This window comes from Callithrix jacchus, chromosome 4 (assembly GCF_049354715.1).
Source record: "Callithrix jacchus isolate 240 chromosome 4, calJac240_pri, whole genome shotgun sequence".
Classification (NCBI taxonomy): domain Eukaryota; kingdom Metazoa; phylum Chordata; class Mammalia; order Primates; family Cebidae; genus Callithrix; species Callithrix jacchus.
Window position 1 is genome coordinate 129,977,926 of NC_133505.1, and position 18,420 is coordinate 129,996,345.

Sequence of the window (18,420 nt, forward strand, 5' to 3'; positions counted from 1 at the left end):
AATGACAAAAGAGATCTTATAGAGAGAAAGCAAATAGCCAAAGGTTTTAGTTTGTGCAGAATTTAATATTATTTGCCCCATATAGTAATTAAAACTATTCTATGGAAATAGATATAAATGTATCATATAAACAGCACAAATTCTTTATGAGTTCTATACTAGATGACTCTTACCTGATCAATTCATCACTGCAAAGATGTTTCAGTGTAAAGTTCTAATAGGATACTGTAAATGAATGACTGATCCTTAAAGAGCTTTGCTAAAATACATCTCACAAACTTACCTCAGTGAGCACACAGGACATTTTGGATGTATCTTTTTCTAAAATTTAGGCTTTTTCCTCAGAATGTGTTTATTATTGGAATTTAGTTTTATCTCCAGAGGCTCCTAATCATATATTGTATACCTTACAAATGTATGCCTCTCTTTTAAGGCAATCTGCATAGAATCCTAGTCATAATTTGAAAACATCAGGCTTTTTATTATCAGAGCATCTGTGGTATTATATCCAAAAAAAAGAATATTTTTTACCATGTACTCATCAAACTTGCAACTGATTTGTAAATTATTTCTATTATCTTTTCACTGTCTGCTTATATATTCTGTCCCTCTGAGCATCAATCTTTATGTCCATCAAACACTAGATTGAACAATTAAAGCGAAACTAGACAAAACACAAAAGATTTACTCTTCAAAAGCCATATTCCTTTCCCCTTCCCCCCAAAATCTACACTTTAGTCTCCATTGTTGCACCTCCCATTCCAACCTGTCTTCATTCTTTCGCTCCACTGGCTGCCCCTGTATCTTCTGTTCTCGTAAAACAAACTTCTAAGTGACATTCATAAAGGTGATAACTTTTTGCTTATTGAGACATTTGTTTCTGGAACATCTGTAATACCAAACTTTTCCTTTAATTTCTCTGATAATTCCTTTCAGCCTCTCTTGCTTTATTTTCCGCTATCAAATTTTTAGGTGTTGGACTTTCCCAGGTCTTGATCCTGGATTCTATTCCCTTTTTCTTTTGACACAATATCTCTTTTTAATCTAATCTATTCCAAGAGCATTGACCATGAGCTATGTAGATTACTATACTTAAAACTTCAGGTCAATTTCCTCCATTACACTTTTAATAAAAATCCAAATACCTATACATGTTCCTGTGTACTCTGACTCCTAGTACAAACCACACTCCCCCACGCACACACCATATATATACATCACACTATGATACAGCAATCAATGTCTGAGCCCTTTCAATACATAAGATCTCAATTTAAATGTTTTCTCTCAGAGAGGCCTGCCCTCATAACCTCATCTTTTAAATGACTTCCCACCCCAACCCATTATTTTCTATCATTGCCTTAAATTTATTTTCTCCATTGCCCTTAATCAGAGTTGAACTTACAGACATTTTGTTTTTATTCACTGTGTTAGACTCCCTTGTCTAACTATAAGCTCCATTAGGGCAGGTCATGTCTGTTTATCCACTTCTGTGTACTCAGCACATAGTACAAAGCCTGGCATATAGTAGGCATTTCATAACTATTTCCTTCAAGAGGCATGCATGAGTGAATGAACAAATTCATTCTTTTCTAGTAGCTTATGTAGAAAAGCTGTGTGTTTTTTAATGTCCTTCTTGTAATTTATAGTTCTATACAGATAATTCCTGAAAAAAATCTTATTATAAAGTATGATGATCAACTATGATTTTATATCATTATCATCAATTATTTTGTCAAAATTGTTTTCAGTTAATAAGTTTATAAACATATAAGATGACAAATAATTTAACTCCAAAAAGTTTACAACTGCAACTATGAAAAGGCCAACCCAAGAGGAAAGGGTCATCTTAGTTTTGACCTGTTTCTCTTTTGTGTCTGTATATTTTGACCAGTTTATAATTGTTTTGTTAAGAGACAAGTCAACTTGTTAATTGTTCAACTATTATAAGCTAATTAAAGTAGGTGAAACATTATTTCTTCAAAAATATCGTCTTGCAGTTGAAGAGAGAAAAAGTATCTATGATTCTTTTAACTGCAGTTAAGATCAAGACCTACATAAACTTCAGGTAAGCGTGTCTTGTGAACACCTAAAATTGCCAAAGTTGATCATGTTGGTTAGTTGCATCATCCTTTTAATCTTTTGGGGAAACACAAAGATAGGTTTCATCACTATAAAGTTTAGGCCTTCAAAAACCATCTTATATTAATTTTATCATCATGGACATTTCTGAAATTGTCATTTTATAGATACAGTTGATAGCCTCTTTCAGCTTCCATTTCACCCCCACTTCTCCTTGGAAAAATTGGAATGCATCTTACAGACTCACTTGCAGCCAGGTTTGGAGACCTATCAAGTTCCACCAATTAGATATGCCTACATGAGATTGAAAGGCAAAAGTGGTTTGGCAAAGCAGACGAATGATTTGGCAAATAAAGATGTTGGTAATTTGCCAAGGCCAGCCTCAGCATTTCCAGGATGTAGTCTTTGTGGATATGAAAAGACAGCTCTGGTGAACAAAGCAGTCTCCTAACCTACTGATGTGCCCTGATACTTAATAATCCAAATTTTGATTATTGTATTTTAATTCTTCTAGTTCTTCAATAACATTGCAGGTACGCAGTTTCCTGGATAGACTGTCTTGTAGTAGTACTAACAGATTTATATCTAATCTGTTTAGTGTTAGATCTGATATCTAATACAAACCTAGAGAGATGTTTTTTAAAGTCCTTATTCCTTTTGCCGATTGCCTTTTTTTCATGGCATTTCTTGAAGTGAAAATGTACCTTATAACATTGCAAAAATATCAAGATGATTTTTTAAAATTTTATATACTGTTTTTAAGTGGTAGGTATTTGTGGTGTGTGTGTGTGTGTGTGTGTTTTAATCATGGATGACTTTAAATATATATAAGTAAGGGAGTGTTATAATTAACCCCCAATACACCAATTGTTCAGTGTCATCCCTTATTAATTAATGGGCTGGGAATTTTGTATCATATAAAATCCACCCACCCACATCTTCCCCAGATATCACTGGCAAAGTGTGATTTACCAGTGACGTGCAGTAGACGCCCATCTATCACTGAATAGAATTTAAGCCTTAGGTTCATTATGTCTGCATAACAATAAAATATAAGGGGAATACAATAAAATGACATAAATAAATGCATATATTTTATGATATAAATAATATGAACATTAACATAAATATTAAATATCACAATAACACTCATATATTAAATAAGCATGTAGGCATATCTTATGCCTTGTAAATTTCCTACTATTTGAGGCTACAGTAGTGAGATCATATGCTCTGCCATATTCCTCTATTTTAGGAAGAAATGACATATGTTCCCCAGCTCTTCAAGATTTCAGGTAATTCTCAATTTCTCTCATTATCTCTATAAAATTTTACTACTTTCATAATAAGCTTAAAACTTGCTCTTTGTAAACCATATTGCTGTGAAATATGAAATGAAAATATAAAGAATTATTAAATCCTGACAAGAAACAAGTTACAAACTAGCACTAACTGAAAGTCAATTTCTCTCTATCTCTCTGTCTCTGTCTCTGTCTGTCTGTCTGTCTGTCTGTCTCTCTCTCTCTCTCTCACACACACACACACAATTTTGAGTATTGGGGGGTTAAGGGAGTGCAAACAAACTGTTCGTATATTTTATCAGGAAGTTGAACTGATTTGGAAAACTCAATGGAATGTTGTGTAATCAAAAGTAAAAATGACAAGCATACAAACAGAAAACTGGTTCCAAGAAGGACAAACTAGCTGAGTAGTCCTGCCCAGATAGGCTGAGCAATTGCCTAGTTTGGTCTCTGCTTTGGTGGCTGAGCCCTATCCTCATAGGAAGTGATATTGGCATCATCAGTTTTCTTGCCAGTGTTGCACAACCTCACTTTGACATGACTGCTGGGCTAATAACACAGGTGCCCCAGTGGCATGGGAGTATAAGATTTTCCTATGAACCATTGCATAAAAACATGTTTTGGCCAGACACGGTGGCTCACGCCTGTAATCCCAGCACTGTGGGAGGCCGAGGTGGGTGGACCATGAGGTCAAGAGATCGAGACCATCCTGGTCAACATGGTGAAACCCCGTCTCTACTAAAGATACAAAAAATTAGCTGGGCATGGTGGCGCGTGCCTATAATTCCAGCTACTCAGGAGGCTGAGGCAGGAGAATTGCCTGAACCCAGGAGGTGGAGGTTGCGGTGAGCCGAGATCGTGCCATTGCACTCCAGCCTGGGTAACAAGAGCGAAACTCCATCTCAAAAACACAAAAACAAAACAAAACAAAAAACATGTTTTGTCATTTCCTTCAAAAAGCCAAACACACATGCACACACACATACATGTGTGAGCATACACACACCCCATTGAGTTTTACCAAAAACATTTTTTCAGATTTTGCATTTGCAAGCATGTGATAAATGCTTGAAAATTACAACTCAAAATTTTCTTCTGCAACTCTTTTAGTAAAACCAATAGCAAGGATGAAGTATCTTGGTTTATCTTCACCACTCAATCATGTAATTTTCACAGATCCACTGCTTTAAGCAAGCAGTTTCTCAGTAGCTTCATGGAGTCAAAACTATTTTTCCTTTCGGATGATAAAATATATATTTTAACAGAAAATAAAGAAAGTTTTAAGAGAAAATGAATGAATATTTAATAAAACAGTAGACTCTATTATAATACATTCCTAATATGAAACTTTGGATACAAAGGAATGGGCAATCAGCTCTCGGACACACAATGTCTGGCTGAGTCTTCCTGCTCATTTCACAAGCCATATAATCATATAATTCTTAACGTTTTACATTTTTTATACCCAATTTAGTACATGATGCCAGAGATTTCTAGACATTTCTATTTGCTGTTTGCTAATAGTAATCATTATGTAGTTTGACATCCTATGCTCTTCTCTTTAGGATCCTCACCACCATCATTTTTTCCACATACACTATTACTACCTAGAAAGGGAAAGATTTTCACTAAAATTCCATGTAACCCAGCCTGACCTCCCTAGATGATGCCCTACTCTGAAGTTCTTAATCTTCTTTTAAGCTTACCTACCACCTGATTTTCTAGGGTACCATATTCAGCTTACTATTACACAGGGAAGATCTGGAAATCTCATTTACTTTAAGTTTCTAATAGCTGAGAGGAATTAGATTTTTACCCCATATACACAAGCTCTAGAAGATTTGCATTTTAATGGGGGACAATTCTTTCATAACTCAAAGGAATGGAATGGTTCTAACGGTAGAATTTTAAGCAACAGTGTCATCAGTGGAAGAAATATTTGAGGTGAGAATGCCTATCACCAAACCATAACACTTGAGATGATTGTCTTTTCCATGAAAACTTAAGCCAACTTGAATAAAAGCCAATATTCATGTACAAGAATAGAAAGAGAACAAAATTTACAGCAAAAATCAAAACTGTCAAATAGTTGAATAACCTTATTTCTTAATGAGATGCATTATTCTCTCTCAGCTTCTTATCTTTGCAAAGTGGTATTATTGTTACTATGTAGCTCTTCTCAAGCTCAGTGTATCTTGACCAAGGTGGCCCTCACCTTGATTAAACTTTAATAGGTTTCTTTCTGACCTTTGGCAGCTCTCCCTTTTCTTAGAGCATTTACTTTAGAAAACTGGAAAACTTGTCACTGGAAATTCTTTCTCTGCTCTTTTGAGATATAAATCTTTTTTTGTTTTTTTGGTTGGGGATGGTGTGAGGAGATAGGGTCTCCCTCTGCCAGCCAGGCTGGAGTGCAGTGGTGCAGTTAAGGTGCTCACTACAGCCTCAACCTCCTGGGCTCAAGCGATGCTCCTGTCTTGGCCTCTCAAGTAGCTGGGACTTTTACAAGCCACTTTCCAGTTTTACAACCCATAAAACCTTTCTCAAGGAACTGAGAGCCATCCCTTTGAAATGTAATCATCAAGAAAGATAGTGCCCCATCTCTCCCAGTTTCCATGGAAGGATAGGAGCCTAACTTCCTTGGGCTCCTTGCTCCACATTGTGAATCTACTTTGTGTCATGGAGATGTAAGACCGAAAGTTTAGGTTTTTTGCAAATACAGATGTCCTGTGATTCCCCATACCAGCAGTTACAAACACTCCTGCGTTTTGTTTTAGTGGAATTGAGTTCAGACGCAGTTCCAATCTCTCTCTCCTATGGCAATAGCCTTGAATAACGTCTTCTTTGCCTGCTGAACTTTGTCTTGTGCAAGTTTTGCTTTTACCTTCACTTCTTGGGTAGATATAAGTAAGTGTATATTATCTGTGTATGTTGCATGAGGAGTCTTTCATGAAGCAAACATCCTGAGCACAATCCATCTAAGGAAACAAAGAAAATGCGATACCTTTTTTTTCCACATCAACGGCAGTTTCCTTCTCACTTTTCTTTTTGACGTCTTCTTTTTCTGCTGGTAAAATAAGAAAATTCTAAGTCTTTACCTGTTTAACTTGCATATATTTCAGGGCATGCACGGCTACCATTGAGGCATCCAATTCATCTTGTATAGAGGAATCCTAAATCAGCCATAAGCCATGTCAAATATGAACAAAGTAGTACATTCATAACAGACTAGTTAGCTTAGGTATAATTTCTCTTCAGGAAACAGAATTTTCTTTTTTGGCAAAGGCAAAAATGATTTAATAACAGTGATAACATTAAATGGCATTATTAATTATGGTATTATTTAACAGCTTTCATAACATATATTAAAAATAATTTATTGAATGTTCTCTGAGCTATAAGATCCCAAGAAGCATGTCAAAAGTTCTGAAATCTCTGAAGTTTACTTAGGACATCAGATTAATTATTTGAAAATAACCAGTTAACATATATATATATGTAAAACAAACCAGTCAAATATTTTCTGCCTTCTACATAAAATGACTTGATCTTCTTTTGGTAGACTTTTAAAATGAAACTGATTTAGTTAAACAGTAATTGTCATATTCACACATGTAGTTAAGTAAAGTAGTGAATTAGAGAGAACTGAGCAACTGCTCTAAAGAAAGGAAAAATTATCACAGTAGTAATTTTCAAAAAGTGTTTAGGCTTAAATTCTCTTTAAAAATTGACAATTTTAATTGTATTTGGAATACTTAGACATGTTAAGAGTGTTCATTACTAACAATGACAATACATTTATTAAGGAAATTTCTTTCCTAGAAAATAATACGTTTACCAGTAGTATACTAATTAGTAACATAGATACTAATTGATTTATTTGGTACACAGCTTTTAAATTTCCTACCTTTCTTTTTTGTTTCAGAAGTGACTTTCTTCTCAGCCTTCTTCTTTTCCCCTTCTTTTTCTAGAGAAGAAATTGAAAGTGTTTCCTTTAGGGAAATTTAGTATGAAAGCAAAACCAAGGTTGAAATGAAGGACTTTTGTTAAGTTAGTTCTGCCTCCAGCTAGCTAGCTTGGTGACTGAGCCCACAATTTAATCTCACTAAACCTTATTTTCTTCATTTATAAAATAATAATATCTCCCTCAAAGTTAATGTTTACAAAACACTGTACAAAACACTCTGGCTCACAGTAAAAGCATAAAATTGTACTGCTAATACTGTTTACACATAATGAACAAGATAGTTTGAACTTTCTGAACTAAACAGTTGTTTAGTGCCTAAAAGTATTGATATATACAGTTAAAATATATTTCTTGGAAAATATACCACAGATAAAAGAATTTTTTCTTTTTATACATTCAATTTCATTAGAAATAATATATTAGGCCATTAAAAATGAATCTATTTTGAGCTGGCTGTTTTTTATATCTGGCTCTTGTCAACAGGCATTTAAGCCTGGTGACAAGTGTCTGGCAGTGTGTTGGAGACATAACTTCCACTGTCCTTTCTGAGTGGTTGTATCAACAAGGGTGTTCAATCTTTGCACCCAGAGGTTGCAGTAAGACTGGATCCCACATCAAACTGTTTGTGGTACCTCTAAACTTCATGGACGAGCCGTGTTTCATAAATCTGAGAAAGCCTTGGTCTGAGGGGGGCAAAGACAGAGAACCACCCACACTGCCCATGCATAGCCACTTTGCAGTTGGACATCCCTGGACACTTTTCTGGTAAGCATAGTTATTTCAAATAACGAAATCTTGTACTAATACATAGTTGTTGAAATAGAACGTTCAGTGGTTTTAGATTTGAGGCAATGATAGCTATGGTTCATGTTGTAAATTTACTGATTTTTATCTTTAATTAAGAGTACTAGTTACCTTATATTTGAAATACCGTTCTCTTTGTGAGTTGTCTCTCATCTCAGGTACAGGTATATTCAAAGACTTCCATTACCCAGAACTATTATAAGATTATTATTATGCTAAAGAAATTCAATATGTAGTTCTAGAATGAATGCATAAGTTGTCTACTAGTGACTGCATCTTATTAAATATAGGAATTAACTAGTTCCTTTAGGTATAGAGCTGTTTTACCTACAAGATCAAAGACAACACTTCCTTTCAATATTAGAAGTAAAATTTATAGAAAATCCCTTTCATGACTTCTAGAAATAACCTAATGTCACAGGGAAAAATGTATTCACTCTTAGTCTAAATGTGTGTACAGCATACTGTTACAGCTCATCCAATCAGAAGTAGAAAGCCAAGAAGTCAAATTTTGAGAGCTCCAGACACAGAAATAAACCAATTGAATTCCACTTTTCCTTTTCCTAAAGGTTTAGGCATATTAAACATGTGGATCATATTTAAAATTCTGAATAAAGGTATTTTTAAGTATCACTACATTTGGCTTCTCTGGGAGAAATTTTGTGTAGTGGTAAATTTTACATCATCTCTAGATAAATGCATATGCCAGATAATTGAATGGACATTTGCTAAGCATCACCTCTCATGTCATGTATCGGAAAAAGGGTTAATGAAAATACAGATGACTTGAAAATATTTCTAAGCTCATGCTAAACACCAATGCCATAATCACCATAAGATCAGAACTCAGTATCCAAGTCTTCATATTTCATAAGGTTGATGAATAAATATTTCATTAAAAAGCTTGTGCCAATTAGTCAGTCTTACACTGAACTTCACCAAGAAAGTAGGTATCTGAACCCAGAAGATGGAAGGCATTCATTTCTTTTTCTATTTTTTTTTCAAGAGAATGCCCTTCTGCAATAAATTCTACCTTTCAAATTAATATATCTGGAATTTTATTGTGGTGATACAATATTCTTGTCTTAGTCCAAATTGAATTAATGCTCCCATTATACATTCTGCTTGTGATTACAGTCATATACTGTGAGAGTCATGAATAAGAGCAGAAGTCCACAAAAAGCAGATATAAATAATACTCTTTAATAACATTTTTATGAATTAGACCTTTAAGCTGTCATTATGAGACTTACTTTATTCATGGTGAATTTCATTTAAAATGTCAACTTCCGAAGATTCTACATTTCTTCAAGCACTATTGTCTCTGTTCTATAGGTAATTTGGCAGTAATGGAATTAATTTTTCATTTATAATAACATAATTTAATTATGTCCTACTAGATATAAAAATAACCCATGTTTCTTTTATGAAAACTTCCCTGCCCCTGACTTTTTCTTCCTCAACAGCCAACAGTACTCTTCTCTTTCTGTCTACCTGACTTTGAATCCACATAACAAAATTCCTCTTCCATCTCTTTCTCATTGGTTTCCTCCATTTTTTTTTTCAACAGCTAGAGAACAATTAGAGCATTTAAGCCTATTCATGTTCAGAAAGTTAACAATTAAATGTATCTACGGGATGTGAAAGTATCAGAATATTACCTTTCCCTGATGGAAGTATAATAAGCCCTGAAATGATGGCTGCATTCTGTCAGGGATCACAGGAGAATCTGGTTGGGAGAGAAATCTTCCCTACAATGAGCAGCTCTGAGCCACAAATATGTTATTAGCTTCTGCATAAATTAACGTCACATGAAAGAAAAATAAAACGACTTACTTTTTACTTTCTAAGCCCTCACAATGGGCTTTTCTCCTGCTTTTAAATGTTTTTAAGCCATCTCAAAGCCAGACAATGCACAATAGTTAATTACAATTGTAAAGCTTTCTAAGATGCCGGTTCCACAAAGACACAAATGCAAAATGTTTTATTTTTGTCTTACGGTTTGTTCCTCCCCTCTTTGCCCTTCTAATGTAGAGATTATCCTAATTCTGTGTGTCAGAGGGGTGCTTTTATTCTAACACTCTGGCCAGAATTGATGTATTCCTGGTTCCAGTTAAGTAAACAAGAACGTGTTTCTTTAACAACAAGGCATTCAAACATACCTCATCAGTGTCACCTTGTTTTCTTAGAGTGGCAGAGATTGACCTGGAACCCAGCTCACATTACTACCATGGAAAATTTTACATAAGCTTAAGATAAGTTCAATTGCATGAGTGATTATTAGAGTTCTTCCATTGTTATCTACAGAGGAGTGTGGAGCACGAGAGAAAGCACAGGTGCTGGCATTGACGACCTTGGACATCCATTTTGTCCATCACTCTTCCTAGTTGTGTGACCTTGAGCAATGTGCTATGGCACACTGAATTTCATTTTCCTCATTTGAAGTGTGAAGCTAATAAAATCTACCTTGCTTACTTGTGAGAAATGGAGATAACTGAGCTAAAATGCCTGAAACAGACGGCTGTTGAAAAATAATAGTAATAATGACAAGCTATTACTATATTTTGTTAATAGAAAAATCTGACCACATATAATCTTATCAGGTAATTTTTTAGGTGTGACCTTTATTGATCTCTTTAAGTAAATGCAACTTTATTCTTATTTTTCTAAATCCAGGGGGTGTGTGTCTAGAATATTTTGTATTGAGAAACTAAAGGCAAAAAATACCTATAAGCAGGACAGAAATGTTATGAAGGATACTGTGCTGCAATGAAGTGGATTCAAGTCGCAGTTTTGCTGTTAGCAGCACTCACTGCCTTATGCAACTATAGATGAATGCTGTATCTTCTGTCTTCAACCATAAGAGGCAGAGAAATGAGTAGAATGTGTTTCTACTAATAATAGAAAAATAATTATTAATTGACAATAATTATTCTATTCTAGTGAATAATTATATTCAATAATAATAGAATGTGTTTCTAATAAATAGGTGAAGTCCCCTTTCACCTATTTATTCCTTATTTAACAAGGGAAATAAATGCATCATTTTGCATTTATTTTCTGATTTTTCTGAAATTAGGTAACTTAAAAAGAGTTGCAAATAGCTGATATGTTGTCTGGTTTGAATATGGCTAAAAATTGTTTAAAGCAAGAGAAAATGAGTATGTATACATATACTATATATATGATATATAGTATATCATATATAGTATATATACTCTATATTATTCATATACTATATATATATACCATATATATAGTATATGTATATATAGTATATATAATATATAGTATGTGTATATATATATACTATATATATATATAAAATATATATATGACAGGTGATATAAAGATTACAAAAAGCAAATAGAAAAGCTTGATTGGGAGAATTAAAGCCTGAGAGTGTAGGAGGTGGCGTGATTTGTTTTAAAGGTGGATCAGGGTAAACCTTTCTGAATGAACAACTGGGAAGATTATTGAAAAAAGTGGAAGAGCTTTGGGCTATTAGGGAGAAGACTTTTCAGCAGAGGAAAAATCTCTGCAGAGACCCTGAAATGCTAGATAAATTCAAAGAAGAACTAGGCCCATTGAGGCCAGAGTTGAGGATTCAGAAGGGGAGTGCTGACTGCTGCGGCCGAGATGTAGCAGGGCTGATCTCCTAGAATCGTGTTGTTCATGGTATGAATTTTCCATTTCCCTGTGAGTCACATGGGAAACCACTGAGAGGTTTAAGAAGAGAAGTTATACAATTCTGGGTGATGGTTTAAGAAAACCTTTGTCTGTTGCTGGGTGGTATCAAGTGTCTCGTTAAATGTTGTGATCAAATTTTCAGGGAGAAGACTTAGGTAAAAAGTAATTCAGAATAGATATTCTTCTTCTATTTTTTTTTTCCAAAAATTTCCTTGGAATTGTACTTGGGACTCTGGAAGGCGTGCAACTTTATAGAAACATAGTAAGAGTTCCTCCCTTCACATTGTAATTAGGTTGCTATGACAGCAAAGCTTTTTAAATTAAGGACTTCACTTGAGTTATGTGGCATAACTAAGCTGGCCTTTCAGACTCTGAATCTGTTTTTTTTGCCTTGACTTTTCTTTAATGATAGCTGAATTATTCTCAGAAGTTCTCTCTTCTCATTATCAGCTGTTAACAACAAACAACTAACAACCAGCTGTTCTATAGCACTTTCCATTGACTACACAAGACCTTTACTAATACAATTTATTCACATAAATCAACAAATGCTTATCTAGTCTTATGCCAAAATCCTTTGCCGGTGTTTGGAGTTTTAAAAACCTCTTCCAGTAATACGAGGTCTGAGAGCGTGAAGTGAGAAAGTTCAGAATTACAATAAGGACTTTGTGAAAGAGTAGAAGTAAAGCATGTGGGAGTCAAGAGAGACATGCCACCCTGCTGAGCTGAGTGGAGTGGAAAGGTACTCCTGGAGGATACAACCTCATATTGAGTCTAAAAGGGCCTGAGGGGCCCACCCTGAACTGCACATAGCATGTTATCATCAATGCCAGTTGAAGGAACTGAGATATGGTCATAGCTCATGTCTTGCAGATACAGTTGAAAATTCAGTGGCCTAGTGTAAAGGACTCGAGGTCTCATCTGTTTAAATTCACGCTTCTTCAAGATACCATACTACAGGCAGTGACCCAAAACTGTGGCCACTACACTGCAGTCTGGGCAACAGAGAGAGATCTGTTTAAAAAAAAAAAGGCAATTGTACATTTTAGCTGTAGATCAACTACAAGAACAAACCAGCAATCCTGAGAGGACCCACAGACCCTCTGAAGGAAGTGGACTGATTCTGCAGTGCCCAAGAGACACCCCAAATACTGAGAGTGCCCCAACTGTGGAAGTGGGAAAGGGAGATCCTCTTCGTCCAAACACACACCCCCACTGTAGAAACTCAAGGTCTTTTTACAAGAGAACTTTCTGAATTTACCTGAAGCTGAGTCAATTTAGAGAGCTGAGAAAAATTAAGGGGTAGGGGAAGCAGCGGAAAGGCCCTGGGAGCTTGCTGGGTCCCCTAGCAGGCCATTCCTTCCTGGCACCACAGGAATCCATCAGGAGGGTGACCAGAGGCACAGGAGGTAAAACCACATGGAGCAAGAATTATCTAGTTGAACTTTGTGACAGTTTGAACAGGGTGAGAAGCCTCCTGGCCAGAACTTGGGAGAGGGTGCAAATCTGGTATGCAGGCTACACAGACAGGGAAAGAACCAAGCCCTTTCCTTTCGCAGCTGAGAGGTGGATATCCTGGGGCAAGTTTTCAAGCGCATCTCACCCTCCACCTGGAAACAGACTCAGGGCTGTTGGCGGGTAGGACATGGTGGGAGTGAGAATGGCCCTTTGGTTTGTATGGGAGCTGGGTGAGACCTGTGACTTCCAGCTTTCCCTCACTTCCCTGGCAACCTGCATGGCTCAGCAGAGACAGCCATAATCCTCCTAGGTACACAACTCCATTGACATGGAATCTCACCCTCAACCCCCACAGCAGCCACAGCAAGACATTCCCCCAAGGAAAATCTTGCCTACCCCCATCCCTACCTGATGGTCCTTCCCTATGACCATGGTAGCAGAAGACAAAGGGCATATAATCTTGGGAGTTCTAGGGCCTCACCCACCACTGGTTCATCTCCATACTGCTGCATCTGATACTCTCTGGAAAGCTCCACCTCCTGGCAGGAGGCCAACCAGCACAAAATACAGCATTAAACCACAAAAGCTAAGGACCCTGATAAAGTCCATTGTACTCCCCTGCCACCTCCACTGGAATAGGCACTGGTATCCTTGGCAGAGAGACCCACAGATGGTTCACTTCACAGGACTCTGTGCAGACAACCCACAGTACCAGTGCAAACCTGGGCAGACTCACTGGGTGGCTAGACCCAAAAGAGAGACGACAATCACTGCAGTTCTGCTCACAGGAAGCCACATCCATAGGAAAAGGGAGAGAGTACTACATCGAGGGAACACCCATGGGACAAAAGAATTTGAACAGCCTTCAGCCCTAGACCTTCACTCTGAAAGAAACTACCCAAATGAGAAGGAATCAGATAATGAATTCTGGTAATATGACAATACAAGGCTCCTTGACACCCCAAAATATCACCCTAGTTCACCAGCAAAGGATTTGAACCAAGAAGAAATTCCTAATTTACCTGAAAAAGAATTCAGTAGATTAGTTATTAAGCTAATCAGGGAGGCACCAGAGAAAGGTGAAGCCCAGTGCAAGGAAATCCAAAAAGCAATACAACAAGCGAAGGGAGAAATAGTCAAGGAAATAGATAGCTTTAAAAAAATCAACAACTTGGGAAACTTTGGACACACTTTTAGAAATGTGAAATGCTCTGGAAAGTCTTGGCAGTAGAATTAAACAATTAAAAGAAAAAAATTCAGAGCCCTAAGGCAAGGTCTTCAAATTAACCCAATCCAACAAAGGAAAAGAAAAGTGTATAAGAAAATATAAACAAAGCCTCCAAGAAGTCTGGGTTATGTAAAATGACCAAATATAAGAATAATTGGTGTTCCTGAAGAAGAAGATAATTCTAAAAGCTTGGAAAAAATATTTGGGAGAATAAATGAGGAAAACTACCCCAGCCTTGCTGGAGACCTAGGCATCCGAGTACAAGAAGCACAAAGAACACCAGGGACATATATTGCAAAAAGCTCATAGCCTAGGTGCATTGTTATCATGTTATCTAAAGTTAAGATGAAGGAAAGAATCTTAAGAACTGTGAGACAGAAGCAGCAGATAACCTCTAAAGGAAAACCTATCAAATTAACACCAGGTTTCTCAGCAGAAATCCTACAAGCCAGAAGGGATTGGGGCCCTATCTTCAGCCTCCTCATACAAAACAATTATCAGCCAAGAATTTTGTATCCGGTGAAACTAAGCATTATATATGAAGGAAAGATACAGTCTTTTTCAGACAAATACTGAGAGAATTTGCTATTACCAAGTCACCACTCCAATAACTGCTAAAAGGAGCTCTAAATCTTGAAGCAAATCCTAGAAACACATCAAAGCAGAATCTCTTTAATGTATAAATCACATAGGCCCTACAAAACAAAAATTTAAGATAAAAAGCAAAAACAAAAAACCCAAAATACACAGGCAACAAAGAGCACAATGAATGCAATCACACCTCACATTTCAATATTAACATTGAATGAAAATGGTCTAAATGCTCCACCTAAAAGATACAGAACCAGAGAATGGATAAGAAATCACCAACCTACTATCTGCTGCCTTCAGGAGACTCACTTAAGACATAAGGACTCACATAAACTTAAAGTAAAGGGGGGGAAAAAGGCATTTAATGCAAATGAACACCAAAAGCAAGCAAGAGTAACTATTCTTATATCAGACAAGATAAACTTTACACCAACAGCAGGAAAAAGAGACAAAGAGGGACATTATATAATGGTAAAAGTCTTATCCAACAGGAAAATATTACAGTCCTAAATATATATGCACCTAACACTGGACCTCCTAAATTTATAAAACAATTACTAATAGACCTAAGAAGTTAGTTATACAGCAACACAAAAATACTGGGGGACTTTAATACTCCACTGACAGCACTAAACAGGTCATCAAGACAGAAAGTCAACAAAGAAACAATGAATTTAAACTACACCTTGGAAAAAATCGACTTAACAGATACATACAGAACATTTCATCCAACAACCACAGAATACACATTCTATTCAACAGTGCATGGAACTTTCTCCAAGATAGATGGAAACTAAAAAATTATTCAAACTGAATGACAATAATAACACAACCTACCAAAATCTCTGAGATACAGCAAAGGTGGTGCTAAGAGAAAAGTTCATAGCCCTAAATGCCTACATCAAAAAGACTGAAAGAACATAAATTGACTTCTAAGGTCACACCTCAAGGAACTAGAGCAACAAGAAACCACCACACCCCAAACCAGCAGAAGAAAAGAAATAACCAAGATCAGAGCAAAACTAAATAAAGTTGAAACAACAAGAAAAAAAATACAAAAGATAAATGAAACAAAAAGTGAATTCTTTGAGAAGACAAATAAAACTGATAGACCATTAGCAAGATCAACAAAGAAAAGAAGAGAGAAAATCCAAATAACCTCACTAAGAAATGGAGACATTACAATTGACACTACTGAAATACAAAAGATCACTCAAGGCTATTGTGAACAGCTTTATACACATAAACAAAAAAAAAACCTAGAAGAGATGGTTAAATTCCTGGAAAAATACAACCTTACTAGGGTTGGAAGGAAGATTTAGATACCCTAAACAGACCAATAACAAGCAGTGAGACTAAAAAATTACCAACAAAAATTCCAGGAACAGATGGATTCACAGCAGAATTCTACCAGGCATTCAAAGAAGAATTGGTACCAATCCTTTTGACACTATTCCGCAAGATAGATAAAGATGAAATTCTCCCCAATTTATTTTATGAAGCTGGGATCACCCTAATACCAAAACCAGGAAAGGACATAACCAAAAAAGAAAACTATAGACCAATATCCTTGATAAACACAGATACTAAAATCCTTAACAAAATACTAGCTAACCAAATCCAACAACATATCAAAAAGATAATTCACCGTGATCAAGTGGATTTCAAACCAAGGGTGAAGGATGGTTTATCATACAAAAGTCAATAAATGTAGTACATCACATAAACAGAATTAAAAACAAAAGTCACATGATCATCTTAATCGATGCAGAGAAAGCATTAGACAAAATCCGCATCCCTTTATGATTAGAACTCTCAGCAAAATTGGCATAAAAAGGACATATCTTAATGTAATAAAAGTTATCTATGACAAATGCACAGCCAACATATACCGAATGGGGAAAAGTTGAAAGCATTCCCTCTGAGAGCTGGAAAAAGGCAAGGAGGCCCATTCTTATCACTTCTCTTCAACATAGTACTGGAAGTCCTACCCAGAGCAATCAGACAAGAGAAAGAAATAAAAGGACATTCAAATAGGTAAGGGGGAAGTCAAACTGTCACTAATTGCTGTTGATATGATCATTTACCTTGAAAACCCTAAAGACTCCTCCAGAAAGTTCCTAAAATTGATAAAAGAATTCAGCAAAGTTTCCAGATGCAAGATTAATGCACACAAATAAGTAGTTCTTCTATACATTAAGAGAAACTAAGCAGAAAATCAGATCAAGAACTCAAACCCTTTTACAATAGCTGCAAAAAAATAAAATACCTAGGAATATGCCTAACCAAGAAGATGAAAGACTTCTACACGGAAAACCACAAAAAACTATTTAAAGAAATTGTAGATGACACAAATGAATGGAAACACATCCCAGGCTCATGGATGGCTATATTCAATATTGGGAAAATTACTATATTGCTAAAAGCAATCTACAAATTCAATGCAGTCCCCTTCAAAATACCACCATCATTCTTCACAGAGTTAGAAAAAACAGTTCTAAAATTCATATGGAACCGTAAAAGAGCCCACATAGCCAAAGCAAGACTAAGCAAAAAGAACAAATCTGAAGGCATCACACTATCTGATTTGAAACTATGCTATAACGCCATAGTCACCAAAATAGCATGGTACTGGTATAAAAATAGGGAAGTAGATCAATGGAACAGAGTAGAGAACTCAGAAATAAATGCAAATACTTACAGTCAACTGATCTTTGACAAAGTAAACAAAAACATAAAGTGGGGAAAGGACACCCTTTCCAAGAAATGGTGCTGGGATAATTATTTAAACACATGTAGGAAAATGAATCTGGACCCTCATTTCTTACCCTATACAGAAATCAACTCAAGATGGATTAAGGACTTAAACCAAAGACCTGAAACTATAAAAATTCTAGAAAATAACATTTGAAAAACCCTTCTAGACATTTCCTTAGGCAAGGATTTCATAAACAAGAACCCAAAAGCAAATGCAATGAAAAGAAAGATAAATAGCTGGGACCTAATTAAACTAAAGAGATTTTGCATGGCAAAAAGAACAGTGGGCAGAGTAAACCGACAACCCACAGAGAGGGAGAAAACCTTGACAATCTATACTTCTGACAAAGAACTAGTATCCAGAATCTACAAACAAACTCAAATAAGTCAGTTAAAAAAAAATCCAGTCAAAAAGTGGGCTAAGGACATGAATAGGTAATTCTCAAAAAGAAGGTCTACAAATGACCAACAAACATATAAAAAAATGCTCAACATCACTAATGATCAGGGAAATGCAAATCAAAACTGCAATGTGATACTATCTT

At 35.9% G+C, this 18,420-nt stretch overlaps 1 protein-coding gene and 1 long non-coding RNA gene across 51 annotated transcripts in view; one reads left to right on the forward strand and one right to left on the reverse strand.

Moving 5' to 3' along the window:
- Nucleotides 1–18,420, reverse strand: part of TRDN (triadin) — a 415,209-nt gene that overhangs the window by 207,560 nt on the left and 189,229 nt on the right. For 43 of the 50 annotated variants that reach the window (XM_078370046.1, XM_078370048.1, XM_078370042.1 and 40 more), the window contains 2 exons: nucleotides 7,288–7,347; nucleotides 6,385–6,447 (listed from right to left, as the gene is read on the reverse strand). In XM_078370046.1, the coding sequence (XP_078226172.1) occupies nucleotides 6,385–6,447; nucleotides 7,288–7,347 (123 nt within the window). The remainder of the gene's footprint in view (nucleotides 1–6,384; nucleotides 6,448–7,287; nucleotides 7,348–18,420) is intronic. The other 7 variants (XM_078370051.1, XM_078370045.1, XM_078370044.1 and 4 more) reach the window with 1 other exon arrangement.
- Nucleotides 7,917–18,420, forward strand: part of LOC128931815 (uncharacterized) — a 67,661-nt gene continuing 57,157 nt past the window's right edge. The window contains exon 1 of the long non-coding RNA XR_008480815.2: nucleotides 7,917–8,112. This is a non-coding gene — a long non-coding RNA (uncharacterized LOC128931815). The remainder of the gene's footprint in view (nucleotides 8,113–18,420) is intronic.